Source organism: Schistocerca serialis, chromosome 3, assembly GCF_023864345.2.
Source record: "Schistocerca serialis cubense isolate TAMUIC-IGC-003099 chromosome 3, iqSchSeri2.2, whole genome shotgun sequence".
Lineage (NCBI taxonomy): Eukaryota > Metazoa > Arthropoda > Insecta > Orthoptera > Acrididae > Schistocerca > Schistocerca serialis.
Window position 1 is genome coordinate 351,945,029 of NC_064640.1, and position 20,650 is coordinate 351,965,678.

The 20,650-nt window shown below is 37.0% G+C and overlaps 1 protein-coding gene across 1 annotated transcript in view; it reads right to left on the minus strand.

Annotated features, from left to right (window-relative positions):
• The window catches only part of LOC126470159 (potassium voltage-gated channel subfamily H member 2), a 670,689-nt gene that overhangs the window by 433,899 nt on the left and 216,140 nt on the right, over positions 1–20,650 (minus strand). The window contains exon 3 of the mRNA XM_050097782.1: positions 20,156–20,337. Within this exon, the coding sequence (XP_049953739.1) occupies positions 20,156–20,337 (182 nt within the window). The remainder of the gene's footprint in view (positions 1–20,155; positions 20,338–20,650) is intronic.

The window sequence follows — 20,650 nt, forward strand, 5'->3', positions numbered from 1 at the left end:
CATACACTCTATCTGAATACTGCATAATTTCATGTTTCCTTTATTAACTGTTTTTGTTCTGTTATCTCTGATATGGTCTATAATTATAATGAAAAATGTTATACATACACTGTATTTCTTTAACATTTTATACCTATTTACTTTCTTTCCTTCTTTTTTTTTTTTTTTTTTTTTTTTTTTTTTTTTTTTTTTTTACTGTGATAAGAAGCTCTATCCACTGAATTGATTTAGAATATAAAATCAGGGAATAGAATTGGCATGAGAATGAGAGATGTAAGTGTTAGACATCCTTGTATCTTCATTTTTTCAGCTCAAATTTGATTTCAATCCAATTTCCCCACCCTAAGACAATGTGAGCATCTTGGGCTCTCAGGGACATCACAGCCTTACACTACGGACAGTGCAGTGGTTTCACAAAAATAATAGTTTTGTTTCTGGGTAAAGGAATAATTTGTGCACTATTAGTGATATGCAGCAGGCTGGCAAGGTAAGTGTTCTTATTACAGCAGCATAGTAGCTGCCAGTTGAATAATATTAAATGAGCCATTTGTTTTCATGCAGTAACATAAGTATGAACAATAATTTTGTAGAATGAAGGTTCTAACATAGCAACTATGTTATGTAGTACTGCATAAATATACCCACTCTAATTTGCAATTTTATTTAAAGGCTTCAATAGTAATTTTAATTTTAATTTTAATTTTAATAATAATAATAATAATAATATAATGTAAGGGATTCACCCAAATTTAAACCAAAATAATTTGCACCACCGATAAGGTGACGTGAATTAATATATTTTCATTATTAATCAAAGAAAATGTAATTGAGAGTATGAAGAAGGCAGTAGGCAGGCATATGTTGAACAATTGGTATAGAAGGCAATGAGTTATATTGAGTGGGAAGGCGCACTGGTTGGTGTGGCCAGATGCAGATGAGAATGCCAGCTGCATGGGAAAATGATAGGTTTCTAGTACCTTCTAGAAAAATTTCAGCATAGCAATACCATTCTGGTATCAGAAAGCATGTGGGATTGTGAATGCTGAGGGGAACCCCTCCTCTGTAGAGTTTCAGTGGCAATATTGCAAGACATCGGCATACAGAAAAAATAGTCCCACTTATTCTTAACCATTCAAGTTAAGAAAAATATATTTTAAATGAAAACTAAAGCACATAATTGAGGACAGGGCTTAAGAAAATTATCTCCTCTCTTACTATTTTCTTTCATTAGTTTATAAAATGAGTAATGACGTGATTACTGATTGGTGTGGAAGTATGAATAAACTGGTGGGAAGCATTACTTTTGACATTGGCACTTTTGCTCTGATAGACTGACCCGTATCTGACCACTCTGATGAAATGCTAACATTATTCGGTCAATAAGTGCTTTTACAGTAAAAATGGTTTTCCAGGCACTGCTCCAAGTGTCTGGAACTGCAGATGAGTAGCAGCAGGTTATTTCGCAATTTGGCATGCCAGTGAAAGCATACACAAGACAGTAATTTTGATTGTGTGATATGAAGTCTCATTGGAACTGTGATGAACTTTAGAACAAAGGCAGAAGCGCTTATCACAATCAAGATGCAGTCTCATCATCATGTGTAAGTGATTTTTTGCATGGCTTGGTGCTGGTGTGAATTTGTGATAGGTCTTCAAGGTTTTATTGTATGCAAAATGGTTGCACAGTCGAGTGCAGTTAAATGAACCTAAATTCATTGTGTAATGTGGTAATGTTCAGGCAAGTGAGTGTTTGTTCAACTTGCATCATTATAAGTCCCGTGTGGCAGTGCAAAATTAATTGTTTGGCTCTGAGTGAAACCGGTATCTAAATTCTATGTACGTAAAGAGAATACAGATTATTCTAGAAGGCGCTAACATATATTGCTTTGTTCTGAAGGATAGAGCCTGATTCATTGTGAAGATAATTTATGAACATAAAAGAGATGTGTCATCATAAGGCACATAAGGGAAGACGTTAGTCTGATACTCTGTTATTTGTGTGCTCTCGGATTAACTGCAGGTGTCAAACATTACTGTAACAGCAATCCCTTGCAGTTGTAACATGTGCTTTATTGGAGGATACTGTGTCGCTGAATTATATTTTATTTATCATGGTAGATCTGTGTTCTGATTTGCTGCAACAACCTTTATCATTACAAAATTACTTGGGTGCTTTGTTGCTTCCCAAGATTGTTTACAGTGAGTAGCATCAAGAACGAGAGAGCAATACTATCTCTGAGAGCCAAACATCTTCAAGAAATATAAAGGTTGTGATCTGTGGTGCATATGCCACATAACAAATGTTAGGTGGATGTTGGCCCGTAGCGTGCCTGATATAATATGATCTATGTGGCAGCAAGGCTTTCAAGTGACTAACCACTAGCACTGATACATTAATAATAGTATGTAACTTATTTTATATCACATTCCAGCATTCAGCTTAGTCATAATGGTAGTCAGATGGAATAAATCTCAGAGTAATAAACTGCTCCACCGACCCTACTAACTTCTAATGTGGTGTGATCAGCTGGCAAATGGCAAAATTTTCATTATGGTGCTGAAGTGTGGAAAAATTTTCAGTGGTGACATGTCAGATGTAACACTGAATGAACCCGGCAACAAAATAAATCAAATAAAAATGGTTAGTGAAATAAATCAGGCAGTTTTAAAATTGTACATTATCCACAAGGTAATTAGTAAATATTACGAATTTGAAGACATTATCAGAATGTTTTAGTGTGAGCTATTTCTTGAAATCATTTTCTACTGGAAGTAAAGCACGGAGCAGCAGATGGATCTGAGTAGAACACATCGCACACAGTATAATGGGACATGAGCAGAAGCAGTCCTGAGAGAGCTGCCATAGGCAACAGCAGGTGGCAGAATATGACGTCACAAAAGGTGAGGTGATGCTTGGGGTGCTGCAAGCCTACCACTCATCATCACTGGCAGGAGGCTAGGGCACCAGATAAGAGATCTCACACAGCACGGCGGGTAACGTGCATCAACCACTCTGCGAAATCGGCCATTCCATCACAGCCTAGTGGACCGCCTCAAGGCAAAGTTAATTGATAGAGAACTATTCTCAATTTTCATTATGAGTGAGAAAATGGTGGAGCAAGCAGACAAGGATATGTTCTCATATGCTGACGAGCTAGGTGAACCCTCCAATAGTTTTAAAGATGTTACAATCAAACAAGAACCACTTGATGATTGTATTGATGAATTGGCAAATGATATGATGCCAAGTGTAGAGGAAGTGGAGTCTAGCATTAAAATTAATAACTACTTAGAGGAATGGACTCTTGATGATTCAGGTAATTTTATGGCTGAGAGTACTCAAATTCTGGAAAATTCAAATTCTCAAAAGATTTCAGAACAGATACTTGCTAGAGAGGGAAATAATCAACATCTGTCAGTACTAAGTGCCTTGGGCATTCATATAAGTACAGTAAATGCAAATGTGTAATCCATAAAATCTGACATGAAATCTGTAAAGTTTGAGGTAAATGCCTTGTTAAAAAGTGAGCTCCAGAAGGTAGAAATTAAACCTACTGGTAAAATGACTAAATTGGAAAAGTAATTGAATGTTCATTTTATTGAGCATTCTATGCAAATGAGAAAGGAATGGGAAACTAAATTTTTGGAAATGGACACTAAAGTAATGGGAGAAGTAACATTTGTTCAGAACGATTGCAAATAATTAATTGTGGAATCTACACCTGCAGCACTGACTCAGTTTAAAGAGCATAAGAAAGAATGCAATGACTTTCAGCAAGTGACCTTTGCTGAACAGGTAGAATACGAGCAAACTGTGGATGAACAAATAGTAACTTTGCGTACTGAAATGAATAAAGAAAATGTACAGATGGTTAAAGGTGCTGTCTCTGAGATGAATAACGTAATTAGTGTGGAATGTAATAAAAGGCAATCATTTCAGTCAACACAAATTGCTCATAACAAAGTACCTGATAAACAAATATTTAATCTTGCAGAGAAAACCATTAAGTTATTATGTAAAATTGTGCATTTTCCAAACTTTGGAACTGCAGATGCAGCTTTAATTAAGTGCAGGACGTTTGATTATTTTGTTCCAAATGGTAAAGTGCATCCAAAAGTATTTATTCAAAGTTTTGAGAAGGTTTTGTCTGCCATGTGAGAAGCGGAGGAACAAATTGCATTTATAGTAGGATTTTTAAAGGCCGATACCATAATATGGGCAAATTGTGTCACAGATTCTTGTAAAATGGTAAAGGAATTTCAGGATAGGTTTTTGAAGAAATACAAGATGATTTGATGACGAATTTTTATGTGGAGAGCCATGTCAATCACAGTACTGTTCGTTAACAGATTTCTGTGAACACTGGGGGGCAAGTTAAAATTAGCTGAAACAGCCACGCGGGGTAGCTCTGCGATCTGAGGCAACTTACTATGGTTCGTGCGACTTCCATAGTTGGAGGTTAGAGTCCTCCCTCGGGCATGGATGTGTGTGTTGTCCTTAGCATAAGTTAGTTAAAGTTACATTACGTGGTGTGCAAGCCTAGGAACCGATAACCTCAGTAGTTTGGTCCCACAGGACCTTATCACAAATTTCCAAAAATTGAAACCAACTTGGATGTTAAGTCATTCAGTTGTAATCTAGAATGCCTCTTACCATATGATGTACAGGAAGCAATGCTACCAGCACCGTGAGATACCTATGGGAATTATTATCACTATCTTAGTAGAGTAGAGCAATTACAGGTGCAGAACAACAGGCAAGACAGTCAGCTGCTGAGGAAAAGATGATGCGCGTGCAGCCAAGGCGCACATACAGAGGCAGAGGAGGGACTGTCACTCAACCTAATCCACTCACCGCTCATTCAGAGGAACTCACCTCCAATCAGCATTTAAAAGATGATAGAAGTTTGCATGTAAGTAAAGGAATTAATTTGATGGAGAAACAGAATGTAGACAGCATTTTTCACCTTTCTGAGTTGTTTAAAGAACCATTGACTGAAGACATGTTCAATGTAGAATCAAGGGATGACACCTTGGGTACGCATAATTTCAGCCATGTCGTCTCCCGATAATGAAGAGCAATGACAAGAAGATTTACAGAAGGTAAGCGTTTGATAATAGTATAATCTGTGAACAGAATTTTGAATTTAATGGCTTATTAATAATTACGAAGAAGTTAGGGAATTTATTTTTGAAGGAGATGCCAATGAGGAGCCTGAGTTTGTCTCTGAGAGGATTATTAGTGATGAGGAACTTCATAATTTGGACGTACAAGAAGGGTGGCGTCAGGCACAAAACCTGTGCAACTTACTGCTTCATGATAGGCTGGCCAGTTTTTGTCATTGTTCACCTATTGTTACCAATAATAAAGAGTCAAGGAATTTTTCTGATTTTAGTAGAAGAGAGATAATTAATGATCTTTTGGTGGAAGATGGTGAAAATGATAATGTGAAGAATTATGTGAATCCCATTGTTACTGCCCAATTACTAGGTGCCATAGCAGATATTCTTGTAGATAGTGGTTCAAAAGTGTCAGCCCCAGAGAATTCTATGAAGCAATCCCAAAGAAATAAAATTTTTCAGTTTTGCCAGTTACAGGTGTAAAAATTGTAGGTGTGACAGGGAAAGTTGCCAGAGCCATTGAACATGAAGTATGGTTACCCATGGTGCTGAATGAGAAAATATTAGAACATAATTTCTTTGTTATTGAAAATTTGAGCATAAAAATTTTGGTAGGGGCGGATTTTTTAAATGAATTTAAACCCTCAGTGGACTTTGAAGGCAAGACAATGAAGCAGTGAGTGCAAGGATGAGATTTTGTAGTGTCATTTAAAAACCAATTCAAATGTGAAAGGGACAACTCAGGTAGTTTCTTTATCGATCAGTTCCAGGATGATAATGGACCAAAATATGTAAGCATATATAATGTACAGAAGGAACTTGAACAAAAGAATACTTTGGAAATAAAGAGGATAAGGTAGCTAACAAAGTTTTGTCTAGTAGCCAGAAAGAAGACTTAAAACAGTTGGTAGTGAAATTGCGGGAGGTATTTTTGGAGGCTCCAGGGCGGGTTATGGACTTTGAGTGTAAATTAAATACAAAACCTGATGAGAACTATGGTGCCAAGGAATATGCTGTACCATATTCAAAGAGGGAAGCTGTGAAAAAGTAGACAGGATGTTGGCTTGGGGAGTTATTGAGCAACACATTAACCCACTGGGAATTGTTCCAAAGTGTGACAGGAGCATACATTTGATGTTGGACGTGAGAAGGCTCAGTGATGTAGTAGAAAGAGGAAGTAACTGCCCAGTGCAAGTAGATCAGTTGCTTCAATAATTTCATGGTGTTAAATTCCTTTCATCTTTAGATGTTACATGGTGGTTTTGGAATATACGGTTGGCCCCATTTAAATATGTAGGAGATTGGTCTTCCTGTGACTGGTACACAATCTGGCAGTCATGCATCGACAGCTGTCAAATAGTTTTCAGTGTCCTACATGATCATTCATCCCCCACTCTTCCCCATATCCCCATGATCCATAGAATTTCTTGGAGTCTGAGAGACTGTAAGGAGAACCAAGTAGAATTAAGATCTACACGCACGACGAGTTTTTTTTGTAATAGTATATGAATAGTGAGAATGACATTAATGAGTGTTCGCAAAGGTAAGTGGTAGTAACATCGAATAATCAAGTAAAAGATGCTCTGATGCGTGTGAATGTTTCATGATTATTCTTTGAGAATGAGAGTCAAGGGCAGGAAAAAAATATTAAGTTATGATAAGAGCTAAGGTAAGTGACCAGATGTGATGAGGTGGTACAGCTAAACGGTAAAAGAAATGGCTATTAACAACAGTTGAAATTAAATAGAAGTGTTAAATAAAGTTGCAGTACAAATGAAGTAAAATGCAGATACACAAAGATAATAAAGCATTGTTCATGGAGCTATTATAATAAAGTAGCTGTAGACGAATTAAATTGTCAACAAAATGTGAAGTGATAAGAGGCTGGGACAGGCAGTGACCACCAGATATAGTTAGGAATTTTGCAGCAACAAATGTAATGGGAGCGCCTTGCTATTAATTGTTAGGGAAAATTTGGTACCTCTGCCAAAGCACAAGTAGGGTTCAGCTAGCAAGCACAGTTTTTCCATTAGGTTTCCACTGAACAAATTACTATGAGCCAATGTTATTTAAATGACACTATCTGTACAAGAAAGACAAGTATAGTAAAGCCAATGTGAGAGAAATAATATGGGCCTTTACCAACAAGTTTAGCTGAATGTTAAATGGATATCTTGGTCACAGTAAAGTAAAGAATTTTAACTTTAGAAGATCACACAGTTGTGGCAGAACTGTATTATTCACAGCTTGGAACATGCACAACTGAAACTGAAACAATAGCGTTCATGACAAAGGTATTCCTGACAAAGGTCACAAGAGAATTAAAAATAGGGTTATACAAAACCGAATGGAGGTTTATTTGTGAAAGTTATGACGTAGGTGAGAAGTATCTGTTGGAATTTGGTAAAGTTGAAATAGGATTTAGTAGGTATTTGTGAAAGTTATTGAGAATAGGAAAATATTTGTCTACATCTACATCTACATATACACTCTGCTAGCTGCCAAGCGGTGTGTGGCGGAGAGCACAATTTGTACCAAAGTCATATTTCCCCTCCTCTGTTCCACTCATGGATAGCGCGAGGGAAAAATGATTGTCTGAACACCTCAGTATGAGCTCTAATTTCCCTTATCTTTGAATGGTGATCACTGCACGATTTGAAAGCTGGTGGTGATAATATATGCTCTACATCCTCAGTGAAGATCGGATTTCAGAATTTAGTGAGCAGCTCCTTCCGTTTAGCGCATAATCTATCTGCAACTGTGTCTCACTTCAAACTTTCTATGAGATTTGTAATGCTCTCGCGATGGCTATATGTACCAGTCAGGAATCTTGCTGCACTTCTTTGGACCTTCTCAATCACTTGAATCAGACCCAACTGGTAAGGGTCCCATACAGATGAACAATACTGTAATACTGGATGAGCTAATGCATTGTAAGCAATTTCCTTTGTTGAAGGACTACATCACTTCAGGATTCTACCAATAAACTGCAATCTAGGGTTCACCTTGCCCATTACTTGTGTAATCTGATCATTCCATTTGAGATCATTTTGAATAATCACACCCAGATACTTGACAGATGTTACCGCTTCCAAAGACTGGGCATTTATTTTGTACTCTTCCATTACTGGAGATTTTTGCCTTGTTATATGCAGTAGGCTGCACTTACTAATATTGAGAGATAACTGCCAGTAATTACACCGCACATTTGTTTTCTGCAAATTCTCATTGATTCGTTCACAACTTTCATGTGATACTACTTTCCTGTAGACTACAGCATCGTCAGCAAACAGTCTAATGCCACTATCAATACCATCAACCAGATCGTTTATGTAAATCATAAAAAGCAGTGGACCTATTACACTGCCCTAGGGCACACCTGAAGTTACGCTTGCTTCTGTTGAAGTCACCCCATTCAGGATTACATACTGCTCTCTGCCTGTTAGGAAACTTTCTATCCAACTGCATATATCATCAGATAGATCGTAAGTGCACACTTTTTGGAGCAAGCGACAGTGTGGAACTGAGTCAATCGCCTTTCATAACTCGAGAAATATGGCATCAACCTGGGAGCTGGTATCTAGAGCCCATTGTATATCATACACAAAGAGGGCCAGCTGTGTCTCACATGACCCCTGTTCCCTAAGACCATGCTGGTTTCTAGAGATGAGCTTCTCAGAGTCCAGAAAGGTCATTATGTCTGAACACAAAATATCTTCCATGATTCTACAACAAATTGATGTCAGTGAAATTGGCCGGTAATTATGTGCATCTGATTTTCTACCCTTTTTATAGATTGCTATGACCTGGGCCTTCTTCCAGTCCTGTGGAACATTCCACTGCTCCAATGATCTCTGATAGATGATGGATAAGGATGGTGCTATATTTGTTGCATAGTCAACATATAATCTTACGAGGATACCGTCTGGGCCAGATGCCTTGCTGGCATCTAAGGATCTTAACTGTTTTACAATCCCAGATACAATAAACACCATGTCAGCCATCCTTGTGTTTGTTTGATAACTGAAAGGGAGAATGGTGCTGCAGTCTTCTACCGTAAACGAGTTTTTGAAATCTAGGTTTAGAATTTCAGCCTTCTAAGGTATGATGTCTGTAAGGTTGATGGGGTATTTATTTAAAGTCTTATTTAGAGACAATTAGTGTTAAGGCCCTAGGTCAAAGGACTGTGGAGATGGACAAATTCCTCCCTTATTAGCAAATAAGGATGAAAAAGGACTGCACCGATGTAAAAATCCCACCCTTGGTAGGAAGTTGTTAGTTGTTAAGTGCAAGGAATTATGAGAGTACAACAGACTTGTGCATTAGTTATAAGGTCCTGAGGTATAAATTTTGAAAACTATCTGCTTGCCACGAAATAAATCAAAAACACAGCAAACGCAGAAAACATGTGAAAACTCAAGGTGGTTAGGAGAAGTACCCAAGTGTGAAGAAACTGAGTGAATATTCAACTGTGACATAACATTGAGAAGTATAGATAACTGAGACAAAAAAGGCTCTGAAATGAAGAGAGGCTCCATCATTTAAGGCTCATCACAAACATTGATTGGAAATAGATGTAAGGTTTGAAAAGTATGACTAAGTAGAATTATGGTTTTTCTTATTGCACAGGATGCAAGATTTATAATTTTCTTGATGATTATAATTTGTGGTAAAATATGTTTTAAATGATTTTCTTACTCAAAGGTAAAGGCAATTAATGATGATTTATCAAAAAATGTGTGTGCTCACGAGCTGTAACAGAATTTAATTTTTTGAATCTTCAGTAATAAATATGAATTTTGAAATGACATATAATATTTTCATATTTTGTGTTTAACAATTCTATGTAAGATTGAGAGCAAGTAATTGCAGGGATACTTTTAATATGTTATAAAACCGATTTTAAATAATATCAGTCAGTGATGGTATAAAAAAATCTGATATGATTATTGAAAAGTGATAAATTGAATTAATTGTTTTGACTGAAATAGTGTGGAATAATTTTTGAATTAACAATGTTTGCTTATATAGTTCCAAATCTTAAAATTTATTGGTTATTGCATTAAATGATTAGAATCTTTTAATACAATGGAGGCGGGGTGTAACGTAGCATCTACGTTATGTAGTACGGTAAAAATATACCGACTCTATTTTGAAATTTTATTTAAAGCTTCAATAATAATAATAATAATAATAATAATAATAATAATAATCATAATTATATGCAGAAGGCATAGTCAACACATAATCTTACGGGGATACCATCTGGGCCAGATGCCTTCCTGGCATCTAAGGATCTTAACTGTTTTACAATCCCAGATACATCATTATAGAAGGCTTTGAGTCATCTCAAGCAGGAAGGCTCACTGGTTGACACGACCAAATGTAGATGGGAGTACCAGATGCATGGGAAAATGATAAGTTTCTAGTACCTTCTAGAACAATTTCAACATAGTAATACCATACTGGTATCAGAAAGCACACGGGATTGTGAAAGCTGAGGTGAACATTCCAGCATTCAGTTTAGTCATAATGGTAGTCAGGTGCAATAAATCTCAGAGTAATAAACTGCTCCATCAACCTTACTAACTTTCAAGTTCAGTTTTAATTGTTGTTTGTCTTTCATAATTTGCGTTTCTCTATCAGTGTATACAAATTTTTAAATTTAAGTGCAGCTTCTAATGTATCATGCAGTTCTGAAGACATGAATAGATGAAAATGCAGGAAGTGTGACAGTAGTGACTTGAATTTTGGTTTTACGTGTTCTACTGCAGTAAATGGGGAATGAACAAAGTGTGTGATTTGTTTCAAACTCCTAGCTGCAGAGAGGAAACTTCCTAATAAAGTGAAATGTTTGGGGTAAAATCATGGTAATTGGTAAACAAATCATGAAAATATTTTTCCCCCATGCAGTTCTTTCATCTTACAAAGTTGCCTACAGTGTAGCAAAGAGCAAGGAACCTCACATCGTAGCGGAGAATCTTATTTTACCAGCTACTTGGGACATGGTATCTACTATAATAAGTTAGTCAGCTGCCCAATCTGTCTTTGTCAGACAGTACTATCAGTCATTGAATATTCAATATCGCAGATGACATTAATGATCAGTTGGTTCAGAAAATTCAAAGATAATGGTGATTTGGATACTGAGTCAGATGAAGCTACAGACCACCACAATGATGTGCATCTAATTTGTTACATGTGGTGTATACATTATTGTATATTTCTTGAAGATCCTATTTTCTGCAGGAAAATAAGTCCTGGTTCAAATGAAACATACCTCTTTGGAACAATATACTATTTTACGTACAAAAACAACATTAATTGGGAAAATTATGTAGGCATGTGTAGAGATGAAAGTCATAGTATCACTTGCTGTTATACCTGATTGCAAGCTCTGATCCATAAAGAGGCATCTCATGCTACTTGGGCACACTATCTTATTCACTGAGTAGCATGACCCCTGTCCTTTACGAGGTTCTTCAATCAGTGACTGAAGTGGTTAATATCTTTGAAATTCAAGCACTGAAGTCAATATGTTTTCATCAAATGGCATTGCTATGAGAGCTGTACACATTTCCCTAAATTTTTACAGTAACTCTCGCTGCCTCTCATGTAGAGATATCTTGAAAAGTGTATACAAAGTCAGGAATGAACTTCGCTTTTACCTTGCTCAAGAGAAACATTTGAGTTCCGAGAAGTTAGTAGAAGTGACTTGATTTTGAAGCTGGCTTATTTTTTTGGCTTTAAGAAACTCAATTCACAAACGTATCCCTTGAAGATAATGACACCAGCATTCTGCAACTGTCAGACAATATTGCAGCCTTCAGAAAGCAACTACTATTGTGGAAAAAAAATAGGCAATAAAGATATACATTTTCCCTGCTCTTCAAATAGTTTTAATGACTTGTTTTTGGGTAAAAAATTGAAGCCTATGTTTTTATATTATTTAACTGAACAAAGGTAGTACTTTCTTATGTGTTTTCCAGAAGAAGTTGAACAACACAACTAGATCAAAGATATTTTCAGTACAGAACTTGCATGAACACTTACCACTGAAGAGCAAGAGCAATTTATTGATATTTCTTCAGACTCAACATGAAATCTCACTTCATTTGCTCATCAATGCTTGAGTTATGAAGGTTGGTGAAGCAAGAATATGTGCAAGTAGGTAAAAAGTCTCTACAAGTACATTTTGCAACATCCTACTTATGTGAAGTAGGTTACTCAGCATTGGAAGTCATCAGCACAAAAAATATATTATACATGAATGCAGGGAAAGAGAAGAAAGAGTGGAAGATTAGAGTTCTCAGTTCTTATGGGAGTGCAGTCATTATAGCTGGCACATAAGCTTGGATTATGAAAGGGTGGGGAAGGAAATTGGCCATTCCCTTTCCAAAGGAATTGTCCTGACATTTGCCTGGAGTGATTTCAGGAAATTATGGAAAACCTATGACTGGATGGCCATATGGGGATTTAAACCACTGTCCTACCAAATCAGAGTCCATGTGCTAACCACCACACCATCTCACTCAGTGTGGAGAAAGAGATTTGAATCACAATTTCCAATCTTGGGCCAAGATTGAAAGAGCTGATGATGAAGCAGGGAACTCATCATTGGCATTGATTTTGTTGAAAGACTAAGATTTAACGACATTAAAAGCTGATTAAAAACTCTAAAAGGTAGAATACCACTGTCCTAAGATATTGTGCCCATATGTACTGACATTATTACAAACAATGAAATCATTTTATAGTGAAGTTGTACAATAAGCTCAAACAGCAATGATACGTTTGTAAATCTCACAAACAATAGAGATAGTAGCACAACACAGAGTAGAATACAACATATGACAGTGAATATTCAACTTTAGAAAATAATTGATGTTTTCTTAAAAAAAAAAAAATTAATTGGAGGCCAGACAGCAAATGTACAAAAAATTAAATCAGCATCACTGTTATGGGTGAGGAATGTAATGAATGTAAACAATAAATAAAATCAATAAATGTTGGTGAAAAACAGTGTTATGTGAAGTGATGGTGGAGGGAGAGGGGGGGGGGGGGGGGGGGAGGAAAGGAAAGTGATACTGATGATATCAGCTGGATCAGGAATTTATGTGTAATCAGCAGCGATGAGTGAAAATGTGTGTTGGACCAGGACACGAACCTGGGATCTCCTGCTTACTAGGCAGTTGTGTGAAGAACTGGGCTACCAAGCCACAGTGTTAATCAAAAATGCACAGACTACCTCGGCACATGCTTCGATCAACCCACATTCCCATCTAGCCTCACCACTTATCTGCAGTCCCCATCCGTGTCCTCCATGTTCACTAAATTTAGACTCCCACTGCAGACTGAACGTAAATGTGCATTTGCACTGATGGTTGTGGATTCATAGCCCATCAAGGCATATCAATTTTATGAATCTGTGGTATATGTTTCTTTGGACATGTCTGAAAAGACAGACACAATGCATTCATATCATGCGAATAACAGTAAAGTTTATAAAATGGTATTTATCCAATAGAGGAAGTAAATACTGCTGAAGCACTCAGGTGTTTTATTAGATTTTTCACCTGAGCTTCTTTACAATATACAAACTTTTGGATACAGAATAATCAACGATCATAAGGAAAGACCGCTTGGTATACTAGAAAAATGAGATGAAAATATCAAATATTAAGTTAAATCGCTGAACAACAAGAGAAAATAATATGAAATGACCAACAAACAATGAAATTAGAAGTAGTGAGAAAGAGGACAACTTACTATTTATTTGGAAGCACTCTTTAAATTTATAGGGTGATATTACTTGCCTATCAGAATTTTTGTAGCAATAAATCATTAAAATATCAGATGAGTCAAAACTATCCTGATATCACATAAAACCTATTTAATGAATCATAACATTTTGCACATATATCAAGACAGAAGTAACTGCTCTAAAATTAAGAAAAGTGCCATGCTCAAGATGAATAAAGAAAAGATAATTTAGAGAAGGTAAGCAGAAAGAAGAGACAGTGCATGATTTAGAATAAAGAACCGTATAACTGAATGTATAAAACATAAGCAGTAATGAACAGGAGAAATGGAAATTCATCAAACTGATGTCTATTCTCCCAAAACAATATATTTGCCAGTTCTATATAAAAGCAACTAGCGATTCATTAAATTCTGGTGAAACTAAAACTGCAGTGTCTCACTGCATGCTTTTAAAAATATCCTCATCCATTTCCAGGTGTAATGTACTGTACATCATCATTAACAATTTAATTTGTGCAATATTTTAAAATCCTGAATGAAATACAAACTAAGATGTGAGATGAGGAAAAAATTCAACAAAATGTACACACACACACACACACACACACACACACACACACACACACACACACTGAAGTGATATGGAAGGGTGTGCTAGAATCAGGGAGGACAGCATGGGACACAGTAGGAGGAGGTGAAAACTTCAGAGGTTAGCAATATCAGAGGAATTTTAATTCATCAACTCCCAAAGCTAGACTGAATAACTCTTATTGTACAAGGATTGATTTTGTTTAAATCAATGAAAATTAAAGATTGGTTTCATGAAAGTGTGTGTTAGCAACCACTGTATAGTTGTGATGCATGAGAATTTGTGACATTTGCCTGCAGAGTGAATCTAATCTTACATAAAACAGCTTTTTTATTGAATTTTCCCACAGCTCACAAGTGTCTCACACATACTTTCAGCTTCTGCAATTAATGTCCATATGTTATTTACTTTTTTAATGTTAAATCATATATAATTTGTTTCAAAATTAATTTAGATGTGCTTTTAGTATGTTGAAAATCAATTTGAACTACTTGGATGTGTCACATTAATTATGGCAGTTTCAAAAGTGTATCACACATATTAGAAATACTTTGTTTAGATATTATGCATATTATCCATTCATTGCTTAATGCTTCTAAATTAAGCAGTTTTCCCATCATACATTTGAACAACCAAGTTGTCCATTTCACAACACTGTTACAACTGCCACTACTGTATGCTATATACAGTGATCTATATCAGAAGCTCAATTGAAACTAAGATTATCCTCATCAACAGAAAGTTCATTATTTGCCAGATACTTTTCAAGTACTGTCCTGAATTTTATAAAGTGATGATCATAGATATATTCTGACAGTACAGGAACTGCCAAGAAATCATATTTCAAACTCAACAAATGCTATCGTTGTACTGGAAGTGATGGTTCAAGGTCTTTCTCCAAAACGAACTCTCACAACTATTCAAACAGACACATGGCACCACATTAACTTTGAAGAATGCATGCATTCTAGAAGTGTTATTAACTACACTCCTGGAAATTGAAATAAGAACACCGTGAATTCATTGTCCCAGGAAGGGGAAACTTTATTGACACATTCCTGGGGTCAGATACATCACATGATCACACTGACAGAACCCCAGGCACATAGACACAGGCAACAGAGCATGCACAATGTCGGCACTAGTACAGTGTATATCCACCTTTCGCAGCAATGCAGGCTGCTATTCTCCCATGGAGACGATCGTAGAGATGCTGGATGTAGTCCTGTGGAACGGCTTGCCATGCCATTTCCACCTGGCGCCTCAGTTGGACCAGCGTTCGTGCTGGACATGCAGACCGCACGAGATGACGCTTCATCCAGTCCCAAACATGCTCAATGGGGGACAGATCCGGAGATCTTGCTGGCCAGGGTAGTTGACTTACACCTCCTAGAGCACATTGGGTGGCACGGGATACATGCGGACGTGCATTGTCCTGTTGGAACAGCAAGTTCCCTTTCCGGTCTAGGAATGGTAGAACGATGGGTTCGATGACGGTTTGGATGTACCGTGCACTATTCAGTGTCCCCTCGACGATCACCAGTGGTGTATGGCCAGTGTAGGAGATCGCTCCCCACACCATGATGCCGGGTGTTGGCCCTGTGTGCCTCGGTCGTATGCAGTCCTGATTGTGGCGCTCACCTGCACGGCGCCAAACACGCATACGCCCATCATTGGCACCAAGGCAGAAGCGACTCTCATCGCTGAAGACGACACGTCTCCATTCGTCCCTCCATTCACGCCTGTCGCGACACCACTGGAGGTGGGCTGCACGATGTTGGGGCGTGAGCGGAAGACGGCCTAACGGTGTGCGGGACCGTAGCCCAGCTTCATGGAGACGGTTGCGAATGGTCCTCGCCGATACCCCAGGAGCAACAGTGTCCCTAATTTGCTGGGAAGTGGCGGTGCGGTCCCCTACGGCACTGCGTAGGATCCTACGGTCTTGGCGTGCATCCGTGTGTTGCTGCAGTCCGGTCCCAGGTCGACGGGCACGTGCACCTTCCGCCGACCACTGGCGACAACATCGATGTACTGTGGAGACCTCACGCCCCACGTGTTGAGCAATTCGGCGGTACGTCCACCCGGCCTCCTGCATGCCCACTATACGCCCTCGCTCAAAGTCTGTCAACTGCACATACGGTTCACGTCCACGCTGTCGCGGCATGCTACCAGTGTTAAAGACTGCGATGGAGCTCCGTATGCCACGGCAAACTGGCTGACACTGACGGCGGCGGTGCACAAATGCTGCGCAGCTAGCGCCATTCGACGGACAACACCGCGGTTCCTGGTGTGTCCGCTGTGCCGTGCGTGTGATCATTGCTTGTACAGCCCTCTCGCAGTGTCCGGAGCAAGTATGGTGGGTCTGACATACCGGTGTCAATGTGTTCTTTCTTCCATTTCCAGGAGTGTATTTTTGGGGAAGTATTCACAAAATGAGAAAAAAGCATAGACATGAACACTGTCAGAGGGAAAAAGCCCACGGAACTTGTTTAAAATTAATTATGGTCACACAAGTCTTTATTTCCACTTTCAAGTTTTTAGTTTGTGTCATAACTCAAATTTAAATACTTAACACAATTTTTTTGTGATACTGTCTGTTCACGATCTTCTGTTGTTCTATCTCTCTTTCCTTATAAATACATCAAGATAACAGTCATATTATCCCCTAATTTTTCTGCTGTTTTGGAATAAACATTGTTGACCACTACTTTCAAAGCATTCTACAAATAATTTTTTGGATAATACTATCATAAATTGAAACAGTCCATCAGTTGAAGCAAGCAACCTTACAAATAAATTTAAGAGCCAATGAAATAAAGTATTCTGGAGCACTTGTTCAGAATGAGACACAATGAACATTATGTTAATGTTATTCTGCAGTACAGGTATATTTTTGAGTATAGAACTAAAAAATGTGGCCAATACTGTAAGACAGAACATATGGATACCTGTACTTCATTGAATAACAACTGTAAATTTGTATCTAGAAGAAACCTATGTGGAAATATATAGATTTCTAGCATCTCCCAAGCACTTCTAAGTGAACCATCAAAAGTATGAATGAACCTTTCCAGAATGCCCCGTAAGTTTGGTTCATAATATACAAGTGATTTGAGCAGGCTAGGGATTCAAATAATTCAGAACTAACAGTTGAGTTTGAACATTTGTACTCTTATATATACATGTTTCCTCATGGAACATCCAGCCATTTTGAAAGAATGTAATCCAGTAAAGGTCAGAAATGGCAGCTAAACAACCATTCATAGTAGTCATTATGAACTGAGCTGTAAAGGTAGATCAACTAGTGTCATTAATCCCCTAAGATAAAAATACAAACATGTACAAAATGAATGACTGCACCACTCTGCATAGTGCATTTCACAAACAGGTGTTATGGTCTCACGCAGTCTTTTACAATCAACTCAATGCAGTTATATTGTGAATCAGCTGCTGAATCTACATAGATGTTTGTGAACACCTTCATGTTCTGTTGCATTCACACATGATAGCTACTACAGTACATAATGCCGCATTAGTTAAAGTAGCTTGCCATCTTTGTTGGTCAAATTTATAATTGATCACATTTAATGCAATCTATAATGTAAGTAGAACTAGACTGAATATGATCATAAAATAACCATGCATGATAATTTCACAGTCCCTAACATTTGATGGAACATCTTTCTATCTGAAAGCCATTATGAAGCTCTGTTCATTTTTTGATCTAAGTTCCACAGCTGCACCTGCTTTACTATTTCTATTTTATTAATTTTGGGACTGCAGCTTCCTTCTGAAGTACTCAGTCTTGTAAGCTGTCAAGCTGGAACCTGACAAAGAATGAAATATAAATGAGTAAAATACCAACAACACAGTGTAGCTGTGGAACTGATATTTCCAGAAAAATATATTCATCCATGTATCCACAAATAAAATTCTCCTTCAAAAATAATGTAGAAAATTCTTTGTGTACATTCACTAGTTAGAAACAAAAAGATGAGATTGGTGCATTTACATGTAATTGAATTGTGTAGCCTACTCACTTGATCATGCCAATTTGACATAACAGTGCTATAACTTTTGTATGTCACTGCACACTGCTTACTGCAGGATGAGAGGGTGCCCAGAGAATAATAAATTTACTTTTGAATGTAAGAGTTAAAAATATTGTTTTTGCAAGCTGAAAAAAAAAGGATTAACAGAGTAGTTGTAAAAACCATGTAATCTCTCACATTTGTGCATGATGCAGTACATAGCTAACATCCCAGTTGTTCTTCGCTGATTTAAGAAACTCATATGTTTAGACATGTATATTTAAGAATTATAATCTAGTGCTATATCATCAAAATCAAAAGAAAGATGTATAGCACATATGACAATTCATGATAACATTAACCTTTAACAAAGTCTGCCAGAACTACATACCTTTCAGGTATGATGGGGACCACACACACACACACACACACACACACACACACACACACACACACACACACACACACACACAATGTTTTTTTTCTGCTTCTGGTGGAAGAAATAATACATTTGCTCCCATTAAAATGTATTCCTGCTTGCTATTACGTCAGTCTCAACAACAGTAGCCACAAAAAGTGGAATCAATGGATTCCAGAACAAATGACACCTCTTGCAACAGGCTACACAACGTAACAACCATTGGACAGTGACAGCATAGTCATCAGTAAAAGTACCATACACTGTGACCAGAGAACCAACATTTGCTCAGGCAGCTTAATAACAGAGACGAGGAAGTAATGAGCTAACTACAGAAAAGAAAAATATATTTGCAATTTCAGTCCACTGGGCTATAATTGTGGACTCTTTGTTTAAGGTGGTTATAAATACCAGTTATAGAGAACTTTCCTGATTTGAGCATCAGTCTTTAATAATAATAAATGAGGCATAAATAGCTTCTGTTATCTTTATGATGTCTGAAGATGGTTAATAAATATCAGATAATAATAGCAAATAAGTAAATCATTGCAAGATAGTGATTGTTATAAGATATTTTAATGGATGTTTATATAAATTCAGCTTCATTATGTAGTATCTCTTATTTACTCCTCTGATATTCAATTGTGCACACGTAGAAGATAATGTCCTCCACGTCTGTGAAACGACTGAAGGGTTCATTATATATTTAAAAAAAATTGTTCTGCTTATTTCTGCTACCACAGTTCACTATCTCAAGTAAGATTAATTTTTCTTAAAGGCACTGATATTCAGATTTAAGTAGCCAGTTTTCTCACATAACATTTAATTCATTAAACTGATATATGTCTGCAACAACTATAAACATAATTTCTTATGAAATTACAGTGATCGTTTTTAATAAAACAGTTCATATCACTGTAATGTAAAATACATAAGTAGTTTTGGTTACTGAACATGTACCAATATGAATTGCTAGTTACCGACTACCTGTCGTGCACGATTATGATTTAACCAAATCAGTTACAGACATTAAACTGCAATTATTTGGACTGTTTTAATGAAATTCTTTATCAAAGTGCCCACAAAATAACAAAGAGAAGTTGTAACAAATACTTGGAAATGAAAGAATAGTTTGCAAGACTGTCTCACTCCCTCAGAGTCACTAATTCAGAAATTATTTTAATACATACATCTTACCATGCAGCAAATAAAGAGCACAGAAAAAGGGTTTACCTCATCAGTGTCTGAGTTGAAAAGAAGAAGATCAAAAGGAATAGCAGCCACCAAGTCTATTACAAACCAGCCTTTCAGGTAATGCACTGCAATCTTCCCTGGATGAGATACTACCTCTTCATTGCTGTTCACATATGTTGTGCGGAAATTTATAAGTATGTCTATGATGAATGTTACATCAACTGAAAAAGATTAAAATGTTGTTCTCTTAACATAATTGTATAAAGTAATCCACAAAAGTACAAGTAAAGAGTACAAAAGTCTAGCGGGACAAAGAATTCTTTTTCAGGAATCTGTGCAGACAATGAAATGATCATTTTTAGCATCCACAAAACTGATGAGCTACATATTTCCTCAGTTAGGTGATAAAGCTGCTACATAATTTTCCAAAACAGATGAAAAGAATAAAAATAGATCTAGCACATAAGTTACTTACAAAAACACCATCATTTTCCTTGGATCTCAATATAGGGGAGAAAATTTAGGAATATGGAA